This window comes from Phalacrocorax aristotelis, chromosome 1 (genome assembly GCF_949628215.1).
Source record: "Phalacrocorax aristotelis chromosome 1, bGulAri2.1, whole genome shotgun sequence".
NCBI lineage: Eukaryota > Metazoa > Chordata > Aves > Suliformes > Phalacrocoracidae > Phalacrocorax > Phalacrocorax aristotelis.
In genome coordinates this window covers 3,339,988-3,365,400 of record NC_134276.1, presented here as the reverse complement: position 1 = coordinate 3,365,400, position 25,413 = coordinate 3,339,988, and the positions used below count along the sequence as shown (strand labels likewise).

General features: G+C 47.1%; 1 protein-coding gene across 4 annotated transcripts in view; it reads left to right on the top strand.

Annotated features, from left to right (window-relative positions):
• Positions 1 to 24,144, top strand: part of WNT11 (Wnt family member 11) — a 31,392-nt gene extending 7,248 nt beyond the window's left edge. For 3 of the 4 annotated variants that reach the window (XM_075113151.1, XM_075113245.1, XM_075113336.1), the window contains exons 3-6: positions 5,248 to 5,483; positions 6,217 to 6,494; positions 7,911 to 8,203; positions 18,691 to 24,144. In XM_075113151.1, the coding sequence (XP_074969252.1) occupies positions 5,248 to 5,483; positions 6,217 to 6,494; positions 7,911 to 8,203; positions 18,691 to 18,865 (982 nt within the window). In that variant the 3' untranslated portion in view covers positions 18,866 to 24,144. The remainder of the gene's footprint in view (positions 1 to 5,247; positions 5,484 to 6,216; positions 6,495 to 7,910; positions 8,204 to 18,690) is intronic. The other variant, XM_075113065.1, reaches the window with a different exon arrangement.
• The last annotated feature ends 1,269 nt before the right edge of the window (positions 24,145 to 25,413 follow it).

Below are 25,413 nucleotides of genomic sequence, written 5' to 3'. Positions count from 1 at the left end.
GCAAAAGGTGGCTGAGCCGTGCATTTCAGTGAACCCGGGATGTCCCCCAGCTCACCGACCTCGAGCAGCACCACAGCCTTTCTGCAGCCAGCAGAAAGCAGGGGAGAAAATGGAAAGATTTTGTTCTTCCTGGCAGCTCCTGCTTCTCTCCTTCAACTGGGGCGGGAGCTGGGACATTGGGCCATGGGCGCCTGCAAGGAGACCGTCTGCCTGGCAAGGGGGTTGCTAGATGAACTGCCGTGAAAGGAGTGCAGGACGGGGACGGCAGGAGGGGAACGGGCTGGGGGTGAGGAAGGGGGGGGACAGCAGCTTTGAAGTCTGCTCTTCGCTCCGTAGGCAGCTCGGGAAAACTTGACAAAGCTCCACGGCCTTCCTCGGTGCTCGGTGAGCCAACTCGACGCTGGCATCGACTTCAGTCGAGCTTGGGCTGGAAGTCAATGGCCTTGTGCCCACTACTGCCAGTGCTGGATTTGGCACCATATCTGAAAGCAGCTCTTATTTTAAGCTTTTACTTCAGGGTTGGTTTTTTTTCCCGCACTCCTCTCCCTCTTCCTCCTCTTTATTTTGTTGGATTGTGGATTTATTTTTTTTTTTACTATATGAATCCCACTTCTCTGTTTGAAAAGGCTTTGCAGAACCACTGGAAGCATTTACCAGGGGACATGGTGGCTTTCCCAGTGCTTGTGGTCTCCAGACCAGGACTGATGCAGGGCAGGTTGGCGGGGGCATGGCCTGCCTCTACCAGAAGCTTAGACAAGGTTATTGTAACTGTCCTGCGAGCCTCTTCCAGTTGAAAACCTGTGAAAATGAGGCTCCTGCAGATAAAAAATCTTCAATGAAATCAAATGCGAAAAACCCCCTATCACTGCCTCTCTTTATTAAAGTCTACCGCACACTTCATTCTCCACAGCCATCTAATTTTGTCTAAATCTTTTTGTTTCACCCAAATCCCTGGAAGATTAAGGGGCTTAAGAATAGGCATAAAAATGAGTGTGCCTTCATGGAAAGCAACGCAGGTAGTTTGGAGCAGAAGTTCCTGCTTTCTGCAACAGTCCTTCTGTGAGACCTTCTTGGGTTGTGTCACACAAGGGATGGTGGGGAGATGCCCTCCAGAGAGAGACCACATCAGAAAGAGAGGAGACCCTTCCACCCTTTAAGGGTGTTTTAAAGGGCACCAATGCTGCACCACACAGTTCAGGGAGTTTTTCTCTCTTTGGCATGACCACGAGCAGTGTCCTATGCACAGTGGTCTTTGTGAACCAAATCACGTATGGCTTTCATTGATGTCTGCTCAGATCTGAAGGTACTTTTCCGAAGCTGCTGCTCCTATGAATAGTCTTCTCATGGAGGCCAGACCTGCAGGAATGGGCCCATACCTCTCAAAGGACCTAACACTGTAGAGCATTCATGTTTTCAAATGAATTTATTAACTGCCTGAGATAATTAAAGAGTAAACGAAAGTCATGATCCATCCATGCATCATATTTCCTCTGTAATTACGTTTATGGTTTTCTGTCAGTATCCATAACTTCAATTGAAAGCCATGCTATGCTATATATAAAGCAGGAGATGTTTGGTTTGGGGCCTGTTTATTTAAAGGGATGGGTCAAATATGTATATTTTCTAAAAAAAACCAACAACCACCCCTCAGTTGTCCTCAGCTTTCAGGAGAATGCAGGTTGGGGCAGGAGAGAGGAGAGCACGACGTTAGCAGGAGGAAACAGTGAAAAGCAGCATCTGTGGGATGGCAGTTGGTAAAATCCTCACATCCTGCTTCTTGGATGAAGGGTGGGAGTCCAAAGAAAGATGTTTATCTGGGATTTTCTTACCAGACTGAGGACTAAAGGTTGTTCTTCCCTGAGGGCTGCTTAATTGGGGCTGGCTGTTTCCCCTCCCAGTGCTGGTGGTCAACAGAGACTGGGTGGAGATGGGATAGAGACCCACCACAAAACACCCCTATGGACAAGACTCTTCTGAGGGAAGGTGATTTCCCTTCCACTGCCCCTAGAATGGACTTTGTTCCCCAAATAGGTCCTTTGCAGGCAGAGGCCATCCTTCCCTGGTGCTTCCAGAATTTCCGGAGCAGGGAGGGTTGGTGCCTTTCCACAGGGAGGGTTTAAAGTGACAAGGGGTGGAGAAGACATTTCTGAATGTAGGACAGAGACTGAGCAAACCTGGGCTGTCAGGGCATGGACTAGATGACCTAATAAGCCTCTCACATTCCTGATCTGTGATTTATAAATGCACTTTTCGGTCTCGGCAAGCGACTCCAGTAACTGTGAGTTTTCTTTTCCATCTCCATTACCCTTTACTTTTTCCTCCCGACACATGGAGATGTTTCCAATTATAGGTTCTCACAAGCAAAGGCATGGAGTTCAGGCCTGGGAGATGTTCAGAAAACACCTTCCTGCGTCTTGCATTTTTATTCTTGGCGGGCTCCCTGGAGCTCAGCTCATTCGACAAGAAACAGCCATTGCTGCCTGTTCTCCCCAATGGGGCCACGGTCCTTCCTCTCTTGACTGTCTGGCGGATATTTTTCCCTCTTCCACAAAGCCAGTTTCCTTCTTGTTGCATTATAAATCTGCTTCTCTAATGGTGATCATTTCAGACCATCTGTAATAACATGATCTTGTTGTATCACACCCCTTTTTTTCACAACTGGGATGAGTTTTGGTCTGAATTCAGCTCTCATCCCAACTTGTTCCTGACTTGTCTGTAACGGTGAGATGCAGGTGCCTCAATGTAGGTTTCCAGGTCCTTTAAAGAGGCCAAAGACCTCTCTACAGGATTAGAAAATGTGGCGCAGGACCTAGGAGATATATGCATCCTTCTGGAGGGCCAGGTGAAGTATCCCAAGGCCTCTAAAGTGTCACTTGGCACCTTTGATTAGAAAACTGAGCTGGTGCCCATAGTACAGCATCTCTCAGAGACCTGGAACATTCCTCATTTGCCTGGAGCTCTCTCATTTCATCTCCCTCGCTCTGCCTGCTTATTTTGCTGCTGGGACGTACTGTGCTGGAGTATTTATCATTTTTACTGTATTAGTGACGAGTTGCTTTGGCCTCTTGCCTGATTTGCATTTCAGTCCATTCCTGAGAGTTGCCGATAGGCTTTCTGGGATAAGTTTTTGCAGGTTTCTGGTGCCAAGTGCTAGGGGTTGGACTCATCTCACCCAGCTCTGTGCTTATAGAGTCCAGATGTCTGCGCCCGAGCTCAGTACCTGGGTTCCCTCTATAGCCAGAGTAGAAAATGAGCACTTCTAGGACATGAGTCATCTTATCCTACTGTAGGTCTTAAAAGTACCTCAGGCTAATTACTCCCCAGATGAGTGTTTTTCTTTCCATGGACTGAAGAAGGACCCTGAAGGACTACCATGAGGTCCACACTGTAGAGGTTTGCAGTCAGGTGACATTCGTACTGTCCCTAGACTCATGCCTCTACCTTCAAGGGCATGATATCTGAGATACATGAGCAGCCAGAACATCACCGACAGGTTTTGCCTCCACCAGCTAAGGTCCAGCACTGGTTCACATCTAAGGCAGGATGAGTTGCCTTCTGGAGGTGTCCAGACAGGGAGCGTTGCATGAGCAACAGCGTGCAAGAGACTGAGATGAACTACAGGGCAGAATTTCTGACAATTAAATACTCCACTTTTTCCTTTCCCTTGAAATTCACTGGCCAGAACTCCTTTTCACTGTATATTTAATGGACCTCTTTAAATATATGTATGATATATATATTTGCATAGCTAGCAGAGTGGTGGTTTCCCTTCCAAGTTTGCCACTGATTATCCAGTGCCAGAAATGCCAAACTCCAGCCGCCTGGGAATTTGTCAGTGCAGACCTACTCAGCCCTAGCAAGGATTGTAGCTTTTCCCTGCTGGAAGAGCAGTTGAGGTTAGAAATTATGCACAGCCCAGAGAGAGCTCCAACATACACAGCAGCTGGTTCAAGCCATCCTTGAGGGAGCTGGTGGAACATAGATGTGTTTTCCTGAAAACCGAGATCAGAGCTAATACACCCCGATCTTGGTTAGGGCTCAATTTTATCTCTGTTTCCATCTCATTTAACTTTTGAAGGATGTGGATGTTACAGTAATAAAGTGAAATGCACCCAGAAATGTGTCTGCCAATAAGTCAAACTAACCAAGATGGCTTAGGATGAAACTGAAAGGTAACACATTTAACAAGGAGAGAAGGAAATATGTGTTAAGGCAGTTGTGTTGCCAGGATCAGATGCCAGTTACTGATGCAGCCAGCTAGAAAGTTGTTTTATGGGAATGAATAACATTTATGACTACCCTAAGCAGGTCATAAAGATACAAAGAGAGTTACACAGCAGGCTCCTGCTGATTGCTGTGGGTGCGTGGGGAAGAAGAGCACAGCCCTATATGATGCATGGCAGCATTTGCTTTTTTTTTTTTGTGAAAGTGTTGACAATTGAACACTAGAAGAAGCAATGGGGTCTTTAGGTTGTTGTTGGTTTCTTCCATGGTAACGTACGTGCTGGTGCTAGTGGATCCCATCTCAGTTTTGACCATGGTACTCTCTCTGCACATACTCTCATCGTGCTTCTGCACTACGTTTTTGGAGACTAGAGAAACAGACTTATCTACGAGCAGCAGTGATGGAATTGGTGGAGGGGCTTGGCATTAACTCTGTTTTGCAAACTTGGTGGCTTTTCCCTAGGCCTTGCAGAGGATTTTCTCCATAATTAATTACGTGACATTTAGCATAATCCTTAGAGAGTGTGTGAGACAGATGCTGAATGCAAAACACTGATAACACCGACTTAATTTTTTTTTTCTGAATACCACAGTCTTGGAAGATCCAGCTCTCTGTTATCGCGGAATTGATGGGTCATTTTTCACTCTGTTGGGAGGTCCGTCCTCTTCATTCTTTAGCAAAAAACCTTCTCATAAGGATTTACACATTCAGTCAACTTGGCATATGCCCTGGGAGCTTTCTCCAGGCTCCCCTAGATGATGGAGAGAAATGCGTACTTCTAGAGGGTGTTTCTTCCCACCTACCTTAAGCACCTACTTTGCGCAAGATCAATCACTCTTCATGGTTGCCCATCTTTCTCACCAGCTTTAATTAAGCACCTATTTACAGGTAGCTAAAATTAAGTCAGATGAACACAGGCCAAAGCATTCACTGGACTGGAGGTAGTGGAGAAGTTAATATTGACTTGAAGATTAACTTTTTTGCAGGTTTTCATGCTTTTTTGCATGTGCTTGTTTCCTCAGAGCTCTGTCCAAGACTCCTTCGGCTTTGGCCCTGAATCAAACCCAGCACTGCAAGCAGCTCGAAGGCTTAGTGGTTTCCCAGGTGCAACTGTGCCGCAGCAACCTGGAGCTAATGCAGACCATCATCCAGGCGGCACGGGAAGTGATAAAGACCTGCCGTAAAACTTTCTCAGACATGCGGTGGAACTGCTCCTCCATTGAGCTGGCTCCTAACTACCTGCTGGACTTAGAGAGAGGTAAACAGCACTGCTGGCTCAGCCGGGGACATGAGTGAGTAGAGTCAGCCAGTGTGTGCGTATGCGTGCTGGGGCTGGGAAGGGTCTCGCTACCAGGGGGGACATGGAGGGACTTCATAGCCTAGTTGTTCTGTTCTCTAAGACCATGTTCATTGTTATGGTGCCAGCCATGCTCAGGAGGTCTCAAGTCCAAGACATGGTCTCCCACAGCTCTTCCAAAGCCTGACACTGATCTGGCCTGCTCATCTCATTAAGAGTCATGGTGCACTTGGTCACAGCCATGCAGGTGCTGTTCAGGGCACGCAGGCTTGTCAAATAGCTCACGTGTGAGCTTTCATGGGTCAGAGCATCCCCGCACGCTCGTACTGCAGCTCTATGGCTTCCCACCACCTCCATGCATGCCAGCTCTATGACCTGTCCGCAAGCAGCATCCAGCACAGGGTCAGAAGGAGGCAGGAGAGTCCATGAACAGGCTTCTTCACATGGTCCAGGAGCAGATCACACCACAATGGACAAGTTGCATAAGTCCATGTGCCTCCTTCCCTGCTGGGATGTTGCCTCATGTTGAAGGGCTCACTTAGGAAGTGTGCTCCAAACTAGTGATGCCATGGGAAGCCTCAGCTGCAGCGAGTTGGTGTGTTTGCTGCTCCATGGGGCACAGATTGTGTGGGTCTCTTTTTGGGGACCGTTTAGCTTTCCCAGGAGGCTGAGCTGGAGTTCTTGTCTCTTCCAGGCACAAGGGAGTCAGCATTTGTGTATGCCCTTTCTGCTGCTGCCATCAGCCACACCATTGCCAGAGCCTGCACCACCGGGGACCTCCCTGGCTGTTCCTGTGGTCCCATCCCAGGTGAGACACCTGGACCTGGGTATCGATGGGGAGGATGTGCAGACAACCTCAACTATGGTCTTATCATGGGGTCCAAATTTTCAGATGCTCCCATGAAGATGAAAAAATCAGGATCACAAGCCAATAAACTGATGCATCTGCACAACAGTGAAGTAGGGAGACAGGTAACAAATCCACGAGAGTTATTGTAATTGTACAATCATCTGTAGTGGTTGGTCGCTCTGTGAGGTCCAGTGTCTCTGTCAGCTAGCAAAAGGAGCAGGTTTCTGAAGATTGCTCTGAACTCCTTTGGCCTGCTGAAGACTGTGGCTACATAACTCATGCTGGGACTCAGGAGGTCCTGAATGCTGTTATCAGCCCTATATAACCATGGGTGGGATGCCTTGTTGTCACCCTTTCCACAGCCAAGGATGGCTCTGGCTTGCTTACCCCAGGAGGTGTGGTGGGGATGGGTCCCATCGTGCTCTGCCAAGGGCGTTGCACAGGCAAAGTGCTGTGTGAGCATGGAGGATTATCATCTGCCAGATGCATCCAGCAGCAGCTGCCTCCTAGCCATCCCTGCAGCCAGGAGGGCTGATTTTCTCCTTTCAGACTGCTTTGCTAGTGGTTATTCCCATATCTGGCAGAAGCTGCTATTACCAGCTTGCATCTAGTGGAGGAATAACGCTTACCATGTGCAGAGCTTGGTGTGCACCAAGGTGCAAATTGCCATCGCAGCCCTCCATACAGCTGGAGAAATGGGTGGGGTCTGTAAAGCTGACCCCTGCACCCATCTCTGGGCCTTCAGCCGTTCCCTAGGCTGGTCCTACCACACAGCTTAGTCCTTCCAGGGCTGCTGGTGCTTGGGCGCTGGAGCAGATAAAACTTGGATCATGTTGAGCTCATTGGCAGCTGGCTGTGTAGCTACAGGTTGAACCCACCTTTGCAGAGCACAACCATGTCAATCTTGCCTCCCCGGGTGTTTTTCTTTACCATTCCCACTCTGTTTTTTATGTTTGTAATGTCTTGAGTTTTTGTTTTAATTGTAACGGGCAGATTTTTGTTTGGGACATAGTGTTGCCATGGCTGGTGCATTCATCCCTTCCTGGCAGCATCCTGCCATGTCCTACAGAAATGAGAACCAAAGTAAAAGGCTCTTTTGGCCCCATGGCCAGCAGAAAGGCAGGGTGAGGGTGCCCTGAATTTGTCAAAGTCTTGACATCTCTTACCCAAAACCGATGGAGGCAGAAATGCACATTAATTTTCTATTTATGGATTGCTTTGACTTTTAGCTCCTTAGGAATTTAGAGGGTGGAAATGCAGCCCTGTGTGGATATCTGATCAAAATTCAAAATGCTTTACTCTCTGCTGGCTGCAAAGGTGCCTTGGTGAACATAGTCCTGGGCTGAGAGTGATCACCAGGGAGTTGTGGGATCTCATTCCCTTTGCACAGTAGCTACTCTAGAGTGACTGTGCAGAAATTAGAGCAGCAGTCCTTTTCTGTAGCAGTCCCTGCTAAGAAAATGTCTTCTTTAGCAAGCTTGTGGGATGTTTGGAGGTAAGAGAAGGACATTTCCTAACTCCTGCATTCCTTTTTGCAGGTCTTGAAAGCCTCTCTTGAAATGAAATGTAAGTGCCATGGAGTTTCTGGGTCATGCTCTATCAAGACCTGTTGGAAAGGCCTTCAAGAGCTGCGAGACATTGCACTGGACCTCAAAAACAAGTATTTGTCAGCCACCAAGGTCGTTCACCGGCCCATGGGCACACGCAAATACCTCGTGCCAAAGGATATTGATATCAGGCCGGTTAAAGAGACAGAGCTGATTTACCTTCAGAGCTCGCCCGATTTCTGCATGAAGAACGAGAAAGTGGGGTCACACGGGACCCAGGACAGGTGAGGCTTTCTGCGGCAGGTACTGACTGCACTCTGAGCCCCGAAGAGGGAAGGAGAAAAGTGGCCCATAAAGGGCAAATAACTGGGGGGTAGCACATGCATGGAGGTAAAGGACATCTCTAACGTACAGTATAATGTGTAGATGCCCAAGCCTATTAGTGGTGGCTGTGGCCAAGACGGGCTGCAGGCACCTTTTGTGTTATACAGGCAGGCACAAGATACCTTTTGAAATCCCCTAAGCAGCTCACCTCCGCAGGAAATTGTAATGATCAAGAAGCTGTTTTTTACTGTGTTGAGTCTCTCCGAGTCACTTCTTGCAGTTATCGCTGATGTGATGAGTTGTTACTCTACTTTAAGGCTCCTCTGAGTAGGCAAATATTAACCCAATTAGCACCAGTGCTTCCTGGAAGCCTTGAAAGAGCCCTGTAAACTACAAAGGTGAATTTATAGGACTTTTCTTCTACTGCATTTTAAAAATCCAGGTGTGTTTGTATTGCTTATGTCTCTGCAAAGGGATTTCTTCATCTCATTAATATTTGTGATTTAGGGTCATCATACCCAAACTTCCACTGGGCACGGTCCCTTTCACAGGCAGCGGACATGCCTGTCTCTTCCCGCTATCTGTTTAATTCCTTAAAAAAGAAACACAATTCCACATTTCAGCAGTCTGAGCATCTCTGGGTGGGCGACAGACCCTTTGACAGCCAAATTATTGTTTATTTCCAGAATTCTGCAGAATAGCCAGATTTTTTGTTAGGTGTCTGCAATGGCTGGGTTTCAAGCAGTCTCATTAGTTGCTCTCTGCTGGCTTGGCTTTCTTCAGGTAATTCTCATAGTTCTTCTTTGCTCTTTATGTTACTTTGTGATGGCGACTCAGTCAAGTTGCAAGGAGCAGGTACCTGCCATTTTGTGGGGTTTCTTCATCCAGATCAATGATCTGGACAAAGGGATTGAGGGCACCCTCAGTAAATTTGCAGATGACACCAAGTTGAACAGGAGTGTTGATCTGCTCGAGGGCAGGAAGGCTCTGCAGAGGGACCTGAACAGGCTGGATCCATGGGCCAAGGCCAGTTGTGTGAGGTTTAACAAGGCCAAGTGCCGGGTCCTGCCCTTGGGTCACACCAACCCCAGGCATCACCCCAGGCCTGGGGCAGAGGGGCTGGGAAGTGCCTGGCGGAGAAGGCCCTGGGGGTGCTGGCTGACAGCCGGCTGGGCATGAGCCAGCAGTGCCCAGGTGGCCAAGGAGGCCACCAGCCCCCGGGCTTGTGTCAGCACTGGTGTGGCCAGCAGGAGCCGGGCAGGGATGGGGCCCCTGTGCTCGGCCCTGGGGAGGCCCCACCTCGAGTGCTGGGCTCAGGTTTGGGCCCCTCGGGACAAGAAGGCCCTGGAGGGGCTGGAGCGTGTCCAGAGAAGGGCAGCGGGGCTGGGGCAGGGTCTGGAGCACAAGTGTGCTGGGGGGCGGCTGGGGGAGCTGGGGGGGTTTAGCCTGGAGAAGAGGGGGCTGAGGGGAGCCCTTCTCGCTCTCTGCAGCTGCCTGAGAGGGGCTGGAGTGAGGGGGGGGCTGGTCTCTGCTCCCAAGTCACCAGTGACAGGGCGAGAGGGAACAGCCTCAAGCTGCGTCAGGGGAGGTTTAGGTTGGATGTGAGGGAAAATGCCTTCCCTGCCAGAGCGGTCAGGCCCTGGCACAGGCTGCCCAGAGAGGTGGGGGAGTCACCGTCCCTGGGGGGGTTCAACCACTGTGTAGCCGTGGGACTTGGGGCCATGGTTTGGGAGACCTGGGGGTGTTGGGTTGGTCTTTTCCAACCTTAATGATTCTATGATTCATTTTAACTCTTGTTGGATATAGGGGTATTTAGACCACTTTTGTTGAGAGAACCTTTTGTTGTAATGGCAACGAATTAAATGACCCAAATGCAGAAAGAGACTCTTTGGGTACTTTTGATTCATACAAAGCATTTGGTGAGGGGACATCAGAAGATATCCTTTGGCAACGGCCATTTAGTCTGGTACCACAACTCTGCAGACAAGGTATCAACATTTACCTGGTGGAGCTGATCAGGAGATGAGGATGGTTGAGTGACACAAGCGTGTCCTTTTTGTCCTCGGATGTTTTGTGGCTGTTACAGTTTTGTATCCTTCATTAGGACCAAAACCAGTGGTTGGACTGCTCTACAACAGTGTTTATCTGCAGCTCTGAGGTGGGAACACCAGGCTGATGTTCATCACCAGCCCAGCCGTGGAGCAGTAATTAACAAGTGAAGATGTTCATGGGTCACTGAGGATTGTAGGCAAAAAGCTTGTGTTGAAACTGGTTTCTGAGGGAAAAACATCATTTGAGCAGATTTGTATGGATTTTGACAGATTTGTGTCTTGAAAAAGATCTCTTTCTTGTGTCTTTCTGTTTTACAATGAAAAAAATTGTGGAGGTTGTTTGGAAATTAGTTTTATAGAAGTTGTGTGAAAACAACAGTTTGAGTCAAAACCAAACTGAATTCATTACAGATTTCCCAAATAAAGCATTTCTCCATGCGCTGAAATCCTCTTTAGAGGGAGGGAGGCATGACTTCTTCTTAATCTAATTTCATTTTACAGCAGATTTTGCCTTTTTATCCCAGTAAGGATGAAAAATATGTCAAGGTCTTGAATGATTTTTTTTTTCCTTCCAAGTATAGGAAAATGGATATTGCAGGCGTCCGTTTATCCTGACCTGGGCGACAGCAGTGATTGTGAGCCTGCCAGGAGGGGGTCCACAGGAAGTGAGATTGAGTGAGGATTTAGAGGACCAAGATATTAAGGCAGGAGGGGATGACTTTCAAAAGGAACCTGTCAAAATATACTCCTTATTCTCGGATGTACAAGACAGTGATGGCCGTGGGAGGGGAGGAGGGTGAGATAGTCCCGTGTTGAGCTGCAGACATCTCTCAGGCCAAGTTTTAAGGTCATGTGTAGTTACACTGATTTTTATCGCAATCCATCTGCCAGCTTTGGAGAAGATACCCAGCGTCTCAAAACTGGCGTGCATAACACAAGCCATAGCAGCCCCTTCTCTGCATTAAATCAATAGAGGAAATAAAAGTAAAATGAACACAAGGAGGGGAGTTTCCCTAACCTCCTCTTCCCATGGATGCTTTTTTCCCTTCTCAATTTTTCTCTCACAGAAAGGACATTGAAATGTATTCTAAACGCAGTGGCTCTGTTCCAGCCACCCACAGGGCTGCAGAGATAGCGGCTAATGACAGGGATGAGGGAGAAGGAACACAAAAGAGATGCTGTTAGAGAGAGCAGGGAAAAACGTGGTTCGTGCTTACTCCGCAAAGATGTAAAAACACTTGCATGGAAATAGCCCAAACAGGTTTTTATTTCATAAGGCAAGTCCCGGAGGTATCTTAACATTTTATCCTTGTGCACATCAAAATTTTCTGGGGGGAGATCCCGCTGTTTCCTACTAGGCTAATTTTTAAAGTCTTTTATGGCAAATGCAATCAAAAAGGGATTTTTTGTGGTGGTCCCTCAGTTCATTTTTTCTCTTCTCTTCTTCCATCACCTGCCTATTCCCTCTTTGGCCTTTTTCTGGCCATGAACACGGATGCAGGGATCAGCCCACGGGATGTTACAGTGCAGACCCCTCTCGCCATGCTCCAGAAGACCTTGATCTGGGCAGCTTCAGCAGCTTTCCAGCCTAACTTTCTGCCTCCAAAGGAGTACAGAGAGGAGGAGACCCCATTAACAACCCCTTTTCCTGTTACTGGATTAAAAAAATTCAGATTGCTGCACTTTCATTACAAAAAATAAAAAGTTTTGCATCATATGGAGAAAAAAAGCCTTTGCCCACTCGTGCTCCCTCAGGTCTGGTGCTTGCTCAGGGCACACTGGAAGCAGAAGAGGTTGATGGCTCAGTTGCAACACCTTGGACATATTGGGTTTCAGTGTATGCTGGAGGGAACAATCCTGCACCAGCAGGTGGGTGGAAGGGATAATCTAATCAGTGGCTTCCATCTCTCTAATTATTCGTTGCATTATGCGGACTTATTGTGTGTTTTTCAGGTAGGAAAGGGAATTGAATTATCTTGTAGTGGAGCCGTGTGAAAATCCACTTAGAAAACGTGCACCCAGTTACTTAAAAGCCTTTCAGAGCTCTTTGCTGAAAGGATTTCAAAGCCTTCTTCAGAACAAGCCTGAAATATTTTCTAAGACACCTTGGCCTTTCTTAATTTCTTGAAATTAGAAATAGTTTGGAAGTCTGCACACCTCCATGCGCTTGGGGTGTATCCAGATTTCAAAGTCAGGGAGCCAAACCTGAACCTGAGTTTTGAAGCCCCTCTGAAGGGTTCAAAATCTGATTAAAGAGCTGAGTTTTGCAACCGGTGTGCAAGGCTCCTGCCAACAGGCTTGCTGCAACCGCAGCCCTCATCGACTCCGGCCAAATGCCGTGTGCTTATATGCCACCACCACGCTTCCATAGATGATCAAAAAATGGTCTGAGAAAAATCTAAAGCAGCTGATTTGTGGAGCGGCAAGTGGATTGTACAACTTTCAATACAACAAATCAACCACTGGGAAAAAATGTATCTGTTCCCGCTTCAGAGGTTTCTTAGACTAAAACACCTGCAACTCATCTTTTAACAGGTATCTCAGTTTCTCCTGCCTGAAAAATTCATTATCAGCTTTGAGTAAACGATGAATAATAGCAGATTATAAAATTGAGATCTCTTTTGTGAGAAAAGAAGCAAAAGTATTGGCCTCCTTTATCAGCAGGGTGCAATGTATCATATTTCAAAGGCTGTTTAAGGTCCCTTAAGGAATCCAAGGAAAGGGAAATTCTGCCATGCATGCAAAAGCCTCCAGCCCCTGAAGCCTTGCAGAGATAACTGAGCTGTTTATTGCTGCTCTTTCCCAGAGCAGTCTTGGGGCCAAGCAAACACCGCTTCCTCCCTGCTGAAGATGGGAAGGAGCTCTCTTACGCTGCAGAAATCGGGCTGCGACGTTGCGCCGCAGGGTTGATCAGCCACCGCTCTTTAGCCGACTCACTTTGGCAACGAACGTGGCCGTTCTTCGGTGGTTGCTCCTTGCTCCTGTACTCGTTCTTTTCTGCAATATAAAATATTAGTCTTAAGTGTCTCCCACGGTGTCTTAGGCTGGTATGTTTCCTTGGATAGGAACACACATGGAGGTAGCTGGGCATGCATCTGCTGCTTGGTGGTGACTGCAAAGACTTAGTGGCTGGTGGTTACCTCTTTGGCACCGGTGATCCCTGCGGCAGGGCCGATCAAATGCCGCAGAGAAAAGGTGCAGTGCTTTCAGGGGTCAACAGCAGCCCTTGATACCACTTGTTTCCTGCCTCCCTGAAAATACACTTTGCATTGCGTGATTATGTGGGCAGTGAAATTTCTTAGCAGAAGCACTCATGGTTAAATGGGGAAGAGTGGTTGACAACAGCATTTGGTGGTTGTTTTTTGTTACAGCCTCTTTAGTTTCAGTCACTCATTGAGGGCACAAGAAGTAAATGATGAACTTTGGCTTTGAGTAGGTTATAATGTGTATGATGATTTAGTAATTTTTGCAACAGTGTGCCACCATTTTTTCATGGGATCATACAAACGATGAAGAGCAAATGGTAAATAATTCTTCTGTGAGTGTCCCAGAAGCTTAAACTGGAAGAAAGTCAGAAAAACGGAGGCTTTCTGTTCCTCCCACCTGTAGTGCTATTTCTAATTTTCCAGGGCAATGAGCTGCTAGCTGGTGCCCATTTCGGTAGTTGGGCCAGCTCTGCTGCTTTGGGCTTTTCCTCAGTTAATCCCTGGGGAAGTTTGAATCTTTCCCACTTTGAGAGCCCTAGATTTGACCATAAAGTCTCCTGAACAGATTTAGGAAGAATAAATTTTTTGGTGGAAAAAGTCATTTCACACAGTAAAATTACAGCGGATAGTGAATGCAGGGGATAAAAAATTGCAGCCAGCTCTCCCAAATGCATTTAGTCCATCTGCATCAAAACAGCATTGGAGTTGGGGAATATCAGGGCTGGGAATGACTGACTTTCCATGGGGCCTGATCTTTCTAGGAGCAGGACTGAACAGAGGTGACCTAGGCTGTTACTGGAGGTGTTTGTCTACTCTGGTCTTAAAAACAGTTTCCCTAAACAACCTGTTCCAGGGTTTTACCATCCTCAGAGTTATGTTTTTCTTAATTTGAATTCAAACTTATCATAATCCGAAATAATTTCTTGTCCTCTTTCCTCAGCATATAGAGAACATTTCTTCTCTCTCCTTGTTCAATAATTTTTTATAGATGGGAAGACACCTCTTCTCACAAACTTCTCTAAATCAGTTCATTCATCTTCCTCTACTCTCTGAACTGCTCTTCTGACTCTCCTGAGAACATTCCCACATTTATCTGGATCTTTCTCCCAGTGCATTGCTTACTTTGCATTTTAATCCACTCTCACAAAATGCTCTCAGTTCCTTTTGCCTCAGCGTTATCCACAAATTTTTACACTCTCTACTTCTCGTTAATGAAAATACAGGCTGGTTCCAGGATCTCCCTTGACATCTCGTCGCTGACATGTACTATTGATAACTCTCTTTCGTACAGTTGTTCAGTGTCAGTCTCTAGTCATTCCTTGTGGATGAGAAAGCAATTTAAAAGTAGTTAAGACTCTGCCCTCAAAATCTTATATGAAGCTGTGCACTTTGATGTATTTTTAGCAATGTCCATTTTGTTACATACCTCCTGGGGGATTTGAATTATTTTTCTCTTTCTTTCTTTTACACACTGCTCTATGACTTGACATTACTGGAGCACGGGGCACTCAAGAAATTAATAAGAATTTGATTTAAAAGAGAAAAAATAAATTACTTTACACAGGAGTACTGTCTTCTGGGACTTGTGGCTTCTGGAGTTCGTGGAGGCAGATGGTTTCCCTGAGGTTAGAAAGGGATGAGACAAACCCACGGCCAGGATGCCCACAGGGGAATGCTGAGATGTCTAGGCAGAAACACACCTTCTATCATCCCTAATACAATAACCCAGGTGCTGGTGGGGTATGAGGGGATGGACTACAGAAAGCAGACAGATTTTCCTCCCTGAAGAGCATCTCCCACAGCCATCGCAGAGTAATGGGCCAGGCAGACAGTTGCTGTGACCCAGAATGACTTTTCTTATATAGTCATAAGCAGCTTCCCCTTATCAACAGGAGTGAGGTCCCAGTGGACATCTGACCCATCCCTGTCACCATCTGTCATTATTGTGGGTGACACAGTACAGAGCTGGCCTCATTTTGGCTCTCAGATGCCAGCTGGGCAACCAAAAAAAATCTATCCTTATGTCTGCTGATGGGACAGAAGTGAACTGGGATCCGCAATGAAAAGAAGTGTGACATCTCCCTACAGCTTTTCAAATGAAAATCCCCCAGGAGGTAACTGTGAGATGGCTTAGCCCCTCCACCTGGGGGAGGACTCTTAGAAGAGCTGAGATGTCCTTCACCATGTCTGCTGAGGAGCCACCCCCATGATGAGGCGGTACGATGTACCGCAGTGCTTCTGCAAATGAGGGTTGGAAGGGGGAGATTTTGGACAGGCGTACTGAGCGGGATTTGTCCAGTCAGCAGGGCTGACCTCCTCCCGTCTTGCATAAAGAAGGAAAAAGCACTGTGACAATGTGAAAGCCTGTTCCTGAGCCAGGACCTTGGCTGGGATTACAGCCGAAGCATCGTTTTTCACCGGTCTTCCAAGTGCTTCTAGAGGTTATAGTGTTGTGTTAAGATGCAATCGCCTGCCTTCGTATTTTCTCTCTGAGGCTCGGGAGGAGGGCATTTCTCTGAGTTGCTGAAATTGTGCTGGACCCGGCCCAAAACAAATGAGATTGAACTTAACCCATCAGTGGGGTGCCTGGTGAGGTCGTGGCCGTGGGCTCTGAAAGCAGATGCTCAGGGGCAGCTTCCGTGGGTAAACTCTGGTCTTTGGGCTCCTTTGTCTTCCCCCACTCGCTTTTTGTATGTACAGATACGGCTGAGAAACTACCTCTGTTTCAGCTTGTTTAAAGAAAAATAAAGATAATTCACCCAGGCCTACACTTTAAAACAGGAAACAAAATCTCTGGTTAGTGGCATTGTCAGAAAAGTTTTCTAGAAGCTCATTTAAGTTCAGGATGGGGTCAAAAGCTTTGCTTTGGCCATTCAACCAGTCCATCTGGAATGTCTCTGTTCCTTTATCCAAAACTGAAGGAAGCTTGAGGATTTTTTAATAAGATTTTCATTTTTTCCTTTATTTCAAGCTGGGTGGGATGGGGACAGCTATGGAAACGTGTATCTCCTAGTAGATCCACCTTTTTTTTTTTTTTTTTTTTTTTTCAAACCACAGGAATAGGTGCAAAAAAAGGGACATTCCCATGCCCCACAGGTAGAAGGGTTTTGCTCTCTATCTGAATGGGGTAAATTTGGCTGTCAGGTGCTTTGTATGTTTGGGGAGTGAATGTCCTCAATGGTGAACTGGAGTCAGAGCGGACCCATGTTCCTTTTTTTGGCCAATTTAAGGAGCTCTCAGCACAAGGTGGCACAGATGCACTGCGCATCCATCACTGTGCTTCTGCAGGCTCCCCGTCCTCCCTGGGTGAACCTCCGGGCAACAACCTTTCCATGCACCGGTAAAGCTGAGTGAGGTTGTCAAATACCCTCCCCTCTTGTCAACATGCCTATATTTGAACCTTTGCTCTGAATATTTAATGCATTTACTAATACATTTATGAGGAGTCATTCAGAGGTTTCCTGGCGGAGGGGCCCCGGCTCGCAAGGGCAATAACAACGCCTTTGGTTCAGAGCTAGGCAAACACGCTCAGTGTGGTTGCAGACTTCGGCTTCGGTAGAGGCTTTCAAAGGTTTGTAAATATTTACACACACTCCCGAATGAGGGGGAGCGGGGGGGGCCTTTAAACACTGAACCTGGAGAGGAATGAAAGTCAGAAATAACAAACAGGAGGCCTGCCTGAGTCAGAAAAAAATAAGGGAAGAACAAGAACAAAATCTCAACACCTCATTAATCCCATAACCTCCTAAAGCATTACCTCATGAGGAATTCCTATAAATCTCATGGATTTGTTTTCTTCTATTAATGGAGTCAGCTCAAAAGTCCGACTCATGCTCCTCTCTCTTTTCCCTGCCCCAAACCAGCCTTAGAGTGTTTCTGTCCAAAATAACAATGCAGAATAAGATTTAGGAGGGATGTCAGCAGCTCCCCCACTCTCCAAACTGCCTGTCTTACAGTAGTTTCAAGACTCCATCAAGTCCACAGCCCCATGGTGTTGGGTGCACCATGAGATCTGGGCGCTAGTGTCCAGCCAAGCATCTGACCAAACATGAACGCTTTACAGCCCATGGAGAAATGGCATCTCTATGATATGACTAATATCATCCAAAAGTCAATGCCAGTTGTGCTGTCATGTCCAGTGACCCAACTTGGAGTATTTTAGGAGAATGAGATAGTTGTTTTTTGAGAATGGCTAGGGATCCATGATCAATGGATCAATGAAAGAGATTCCCCAGTTAACGAGTTACTTCTGAAAACCTCAAGCCAGCCACTTGCAAGCGGACAAAGCAAGGGAACCCCACACAATGGCCAACTTATCCCGATAAGTCTGGCTTTAATTAAAAGCAGAAGCAAAACAAGCAGTGAAAGTCTGTGTGATATTTGGCGACTTGTCATCCTACCCTGTGCTCCTGCCGCGCTGCCTGCTCCCGGGTCAGGACTCGGGGTGTTGCAGGGTCAGCTCCCTGGCTGCTCATGCCGTGCTGGGAGACACTCGGAGTGGAGAAAGTGCAGAGTCCGGCCCTGCCAGTATCAGTTTTGATTTCCCTGATAGGGTCAGGGCTGGATAGTGGCCGTAACAGCCTGCTCGGGAGCTTTCCCAGCCCGGGATCATTGGCATGGAGCCTGTGCAAATACTCTGGCTAAGGGTTCCTCCTCCATCCTTTTCAGGTTAGGGAGTGTTGGTCAAACACTGGTGTTTGTTCTTTAGGGTATCATCTTCTTCCAGCTCCTTTCAGACAGCTCTGGATCCTGCCTGGGAATATGGATTGCTAGGGACTATGAGTTTTTGTTCTGGTGGAGGTATCACAATAGCTTTTCTTGTCTGCCTGTGTGGGAGCTAGGTCCTGCCTGCCCTGGCTGACAGGCAGCCTGAATGCCGCTGAGCCCGAACTGAGAGTCCGAACAGGAGTTTAATGTTAGTTTGGGTGTCAAAGCAGGTGATGCAAGTGCAATCCTGGGCATCAGAGCAGGTGATGTGAGCCCTGGGGCTCTCCCTGCCTCTCTTGCGGGTGTAGAGGGCTGCTTGGCTGGGTGCTCACCCCTGCCATGGGCTTGCTGCAGCTGAGATGCCACCATGCTGGCTTCACCCAGTACCTTGCAGAGCTGTCAGGCCCCAGCACCACCACAGGACACTGTTTTGGAAAGCCCTACAGGGATTTGCACTTGCTCACTGCATTTTCTTTCTTCCAGGCAATGCAACAAGACCTCCAATGGGAGCGACAGCTGCGACTTGATGTGCTGCGGCAGAGGCTACAACCCCTACATGGACAAAGTGGTGGAGCGATGCCACTGCAAGTACCACTGGTGCTGCTATGTGACCTGTAAAAAGTGCGAGAGGACTGTCGAGAGATATGTGTGCAAATGAGAACCCTCCCCTCTCCGCCTGGGAGCTGAGATGCCAGCAGCACCCCAGCACTATTCAGAGAAGAGAAAACATTTCCCCGACTAGACGTTGTTTATCTTGTAAAGACACAGACTTGAAGAAAGATGGTAGGAGGAAAAAAAAAAAAGCAATCACACCAGTAAAAATAAGGCCCTTAAAAAAACCAACCGAACCCACAGATGTTTCCCCCCCACCAATAAAATGCTCTCTGAGAAGTCAAAAACTCATTTGGGATGGTATCTCTTCCAAAATATTTCCTATGGTTGCCAATGACGTCCGGCCATCAAGTGCCTTAGTATTTTGAGAAACAAAAGTAGAAACTTTCCCTGGGGAAGAAAAGCAACTCTTGTTTGAAAATAACCAAGGCTCACACCTGCCTCTGCCTTCTAGCGCAGGTACCGAGTCTGTGTTAGGACCATCCCAGAAGGGAAAACACTGCAACTTTTCAACGATAGCTGCCTTTGTTGCCAAAGACTTAATTTTTAGCATGGAAGCATCCACTCCGGGTGATAAAGGTGGAATGATTTCAGGTCAATCCCCTGAAATGAACAACTTTTAACCTTTCTTTTACGCAGGTCTGTGACTTTGAGGTTACTGCTGCAGGAAAAGCTGTCCATGTTTTTTTCAAGCTGGATGGGTTTTCATATTCAGCCATGCAAAAACTCCCATGGGATACTGCAGGCAGTGAGAATAGGGTACCCTGAGAAGGGCTTTACGGCATCCATGAGATCATAGAGGAGCCATTAGGATAAAGTAACAAAGTGAAGTAAAAATCCAGTGGGAAAAGAAAAAAAAAAAACCCAGCTCCTGCTCTCTTTCCCTCTTGCCCTTTGGGTGCGATGCCCTTAGTCACCAATGTTCTGCCACGTTGGGCCATCACATCCTTAGGGAATGATGCCGCTGCCTCTTTTCCCCCTGCAAAGCTATTGGTGCAGCCCCAAGAGACTGCAGAGAGTGGAGCGGGTCTGGTCCTGGACGTAGGGAGCGCAGCAATGCAGGGCAGCAGCTATTCCCCGTAGAAAGGAGCGGGAACGTGTCAGTCCTTCACGTGGCCCTGCCCTGACACAGCAGAGAACCACTATCTGCGGCTGTACATATTTTCATTTGTATGCAGACATACAGAAATATTTATAAGATATATCTCACGCTTTCGTCTACTCTTCTTCCTACATAAATATATCTATATATTATAAACAAGCATTAACAATAGTGTGAAATAAATGCTGAAGTAACTGGTGCAACAGCAAAATGTTAGATTATTATGTTTCACTCTCTTACTTGGAAAGCAACCCTGCTTTCCCTCCCAAGGACAGGAGAAGAGCATGGCTAGAGGCACTTGCTGGCGTGGGATAGATAAGTTCCTTTATTCCCTGTGTCCCCAGCCTCTTCATTTTGAGCAGAATTAGCCAAGATACGGTCAAGACAATGAAACAGAGCACTTGGAGAAAGGAGGAGTCATCGTTTTTGTTTTGCTTTTTATATCAGCGATCACTCTTATCAGTAAAATATCCCAGTGCCGCCAAGGAGCATAATAACGTACGTGACTAATACCTCTCATGGGTAGGTTGCTCCTCGCTCCTGCGTGTTGCAGGAGCTGCTCTGCATTGGAAGTTTTAGCTTATGTTCCCTTTCTTGCTCTTTTTCTTTTCTGCAATGGCATCCAGCTCTCTGTCCCTGTTAGGAAAGGTGACACTGGAGAAGGATGTCTGCTCCAGGAGCAGAAGGCAGCAGAGCCTGTGAGGCCCTTCAGATCATGTTTGGGCATCCCGTTCCCCAAGCAAAGCGCTGTAAACAGCCAAGAAAATTACTTCTGCACAAATAGGGGAGGACAGTGCCACTTTCCTAGGGGGAAATATGCCCATAACACTGCAGCCTTCCTCCAAATCCCATTTTTCCCCCACCCAGCCACTCTTTACGAGGCAACTGCCTCTGACATGTCTCTGAGCATCCCTGGGGAGCTGGAGGAGAAAAGCACTGCAGGCTATAGAGAAAAATTAGAGATATTTTGTACTCCTCAGCTACTTTGCTTCGCTGTATTGCGTTTGGTCTCCTCTCCTCCTTCCCTCCCCCAGCCACGAGCAGGGAAAAAGAGGTCTTTGGTAGTTTGTCAGTGGTTTGTGTTATTGTCACCCCATAAAAGCTGGTGGACTAAAATGTCTCCGCAGTGCGGTGTGATGAGCCGTGGGTGTCTTTAGGCTGACATGTAGACAGGCTGGTGGCACAAATCCCACTGCTCTCCAAAGCCAGAATTTGGCTTCGTTTGATATGTTAAGAAACAGTCTACTTTCATTCTTTTAAGGAATTTTATTTTTATTTCCAGTTTCTGATGAAGCCAACAAGGCAGGGATGTTCTGACTGAAGAAAAATTTGAGCATTTCAATGCTATTCTGTAATGACTCTTTTTCTTGCTCCCTTGCTGATGTCCTGAGTCTTTCTGCTTGGCAAAAAAATAGTGAGATGGAAGAAATGCTCTATGCACATTGTTTTCAGCTGCATTTCACTCCTCCGGTGTCAGGCCCATGGTCCTCAGCTGCTTTTCCCATGTCAGAAGAAACCGTAACTTAGCAGAGCATGAAGAGGTGTGAGTAAGCCTACCAGGCATCTGCAGGTCCATCTGGAGGGAAACGAGCCCTCAGCAGACCTTTAACCGTGGTGGTACCTCACACCTGGTGTCTGCCTCTGCCCACAGCTGTCTGTTACTGAAGATGCTGAACTGAAACGGCTGCAGAGTTTGGAGGTTGGCAGTTGGGGGCATCCAGGCTCAAAATCTTTCCTGGCTCCTCTAGATCATCCATCACGGGCTTCATCTGAGTTTTGCTTCTTTGAGCTAAGAGTCTGCGTGGCTCCAGCCCATGTTCTAAGCTGTTGGTCTATGAAGTAACGCCGTTACAGCAGTTTTGCTATAACTCCTATGTTTCAGGGTTCTCTGCATTGGCTGCACCTTGCATTAGCTGTGTGCCCAGGGTGATGTGCCTTACGGAGATGAGAATCATGCACAGGGCAAGGTCTGATAAACCACAGCCTCCCTTGTCGCACAGCCCTGCTTCATCCAGCAAGTTAGGGTCACTTCCCTCCTGATGGTCAGGCATTTTCTAATTTTTCAGAAAATATCTTTCTGTGAGAGGGAGGCAGTGCTTGCTGTTTTCTTTTCCTTTTAATACAAACTAGGAATACAGGAACTGCCTCTTCACTCTCTACAGCTACTTGAAAGGAGGTTGTAGTGAGGTCGGGGTTGGTTGGTCTCTGCTCCCAAGTCACCAGTGACAGGGCGAGAGGGAACGGCCTCAAGCTGCGTCAGGGGAGGTTTAGGTTGGGTGTGAGGGAAAATGCCTTCCCTGCCAGAGCGGTCAGGCCCTGGCACAGGCTGCCCAGAGAGGTGGGGGAGTCACCGTCCCTGGCGGGGTTCAACCACCGTGTAGTCGTGGGACTTGGGGCCATGGTTTAGGAGGCCTGGTGGTGTTGGGTTGGTGGTTGGACTTGATGATCCTAGAGGTCTTTTCCAACCTTAATAATTCTGTGATGCTATGATTCTATGAAAAAGAGAGTCTGTAAAATGGGACCCAGTGTGTGGGAACACGTACTGGTGGAGTGACTTGTGGTGCATCTTGCTCCTTCCACCCTAGCTCTGATGCTTCCTCCTGGCATCAGCAGCCAGGCACAGAGAGGCCAGAAGCGAGAAGAGTCCTTGCTTCCAATTGCAATGCTCGATGCAACAGGAGTCCAAAATGGAGCTGCCAAACTTTTCTGTGCATGTGTGGTCTGAAAGATATCCGGGAGAACATTTGTCACAAACCAGTTTTGCAAGGAAAATATATCCCTAATGGCAGGGCAAGACCTTCATGTACCAGTCTCCTTCCCTCCCCCAGTCCCCCATCAACTCTTTCTCAAGGCTTTGCTCTGAAACACTGAGGTCTTTCAGCTTCTGAATAAAATGACTTTAATTATTGTGAATGTCTCTGTCGGGTGATGCTACAGTTCCCTCTCTAATAACATGCACTACCAGATCTTAACAGCTGGTTTAATTTGGCCCAGCTCCATGTCCTACTACACAGCTCTGTTGATTTACACTAGCTGGGAAAATACAGCTGATATATTCCCCAAAATACTATTATTTCAAAATGCTACACTATTACTCCTGAGGGAAAAGGGCAAGTTATCTTGAAAAGCATTATGACAGTGGCTTTGTAACATTTATTAATTTGAAAAAAAATACTAGTGATTTAATAAAACAATTTGTACTTACTGCCATTTCCAAATTGGAGGATTTAGACTTTGCATGCGTCCAGCTGGCTTTATATTTTCTAATGAATCCCTCCCCATCCTCACCCCCTTCCAGTTTTATATCATTCACGCTTCTCCCTAAGGTAGGCAAATGACATTCGTTATAGAGAACTCCCATCCGATTGTTTGGTTTAGTCTGCAAAACGGAAGGTATCTTAATCACACTGAAGCAGGCAGCCCACGAGTGTTTCACGTGCAGCTACACATGCCCTTGCTGAGGGAAGGGGAGCGGGAAAAGGAGGCAAAAATCTGAATACAATTAACAGTGCCTTTGTCAGGAAAGTGATAAAAAAGTCTCTGAGGGACCATCCCTTTTCTGGCTAGAAAACAGATGCCTGTAGACAACCATTAGCATCTTCCAAGCGAGCTGGGCTTGCGCTGCCCAGCTCCAGGCTACCTGCTCAGGGAAGATGCTGGGAGGAGGCTCTGGAAGTACTCAGGGATGTGGGGAGTAAGGAAAATTCAGCCCTGGGATCGCTTGTTCTTAACACCCTCACCCCACCAGGAAGGATTTGCCTTCCCTGCATTGGGCAGAGGGTCTTGAAACACCATCGCTTCGCTCCCAAGAGCAGATGGGAGCCAGGACAGGAATGACTTTGTCCTCTACATGTGGGAGATGGAGCAGAAAGCAAGATTTGGGAGAGGTGGAGAAAGAACAGGAAACTTAAAATCCACCTGAGATTAATGACTTTAACATGTACAACGTGTTTTGTTTTGTTTTGTTTTCCCCTCAGGACTAGTTTCATCAGTCAGACAGAGTTTGATTAAATATCTCAGCAGAGCCGTGGTTTATTCATCTAGAGAAAAGTTACCCCCTGTTCAGGGAAGCAGCATTAGCTTTGTTTTCTAATTATAAGAGCAGCAATAATAATAAAAATAATAACAATGGTACGCATTGTGGATCGTTTTTATTTGCTTTTTGTTAAGAGTAAGTGAACTGTATATTGTCTGTATTGTAAAGATGAGTTATTTTAAAGATCCTTTCTGGGTTGTGTGGAGTTTTTTTTTCTCTTTTAAGTGGAATTTTTGAAGGTATTCACCAGAACCACATGGCCTCAAAATTTCTCTTAAGAAAATAAAAAGGCAGAAGAGGGCATCATGTAATTGCAGGATTCCGGGAGCTGGGATGCGAAGGGAAAAGCTGCAAAGGCTGCAGAGCTTATGAGAAAGCCACCGGATCCATAAAGCTGTGCTAGGGCTCTTGTCCTGCCATCCACGAAGGGCAGAGCTTCAGACCTAAAAGCTGTCGTGGGTTGAGTTGCTTTGAGAGTCTGCGCACTCATACAACACAGCAACAGCTCAAAAGGGGACGGCTCGCACGCTTAAGGCTAAACATGTGTATAAGTGTTTTTCTGGATCAAGGCCAAAGCACTGAAAACCTTGGAGAAATGAATCCTGTGAAGGCCAGTTATCGATATCTCAGATCTGTCTAAGTGGTAACTGCTGACAAACACAGGCTTTTTAAAATGGAGACCCACGTTACTTCCAGATTTTCTAACTCTGGGTCCCAAATTCACCCAGTCTGGGCTCAGTTCTGTAGCGTTGCTCAGTGGTGAACGATGAACCTGGGCTGGAGCAAAGGTGGGACTATAAACTAATAACAGGTAAAACTGGGTGCTCACAACCTTACATTTGTCTGAAGTTCTAGGGGTGTGTGACAGCGCAACCTCAACATCCTTGAGGATTGGCTCCTTTCTCAAAATTCATATTGAATTTCAAAGGAGAGATTTTAAGTCCATCATTCTAGGGGGCTTCCTTCCTTCCCCTTTGTTTCCTATTTAAATTTCAAGTTATTTGGGATTATAGTACCTCATCTTGAATTTCAAGCTATTTAGGATAATAGCAGCTTGAAATTTAGGATGAGATGCTGTCATCTGTGTCATTATAAAAGTCATTAATAGCACCAACTGCATCACCAAACAAAAACAACTAGGGGCATATCTCAAATCAAATACCCCCCCCAGGTCCGGGAGGCTGACCATGCAAAGGAGGATCCAGGCCTTTCTCTGCTGCCTACAGACACTGAAAACACGCACCACCTGCAGCTACTTTCCACTCCGCTACCTGCTCAATATGCAATTAATTTTACAAAGTGCTGCACATGTTGACCAGGGCCAGGCTCAGGCAGGAAAACTGTTTTCTTTTCCAAACTCCTGCTCTGTCCAGGGCTGCTCTCCTCATCTGGCTTGAACAGATTAAAATACCACCTCGGTGCTCACCTCTACAGGTGCTTCCTTCCTTGCTGCAGA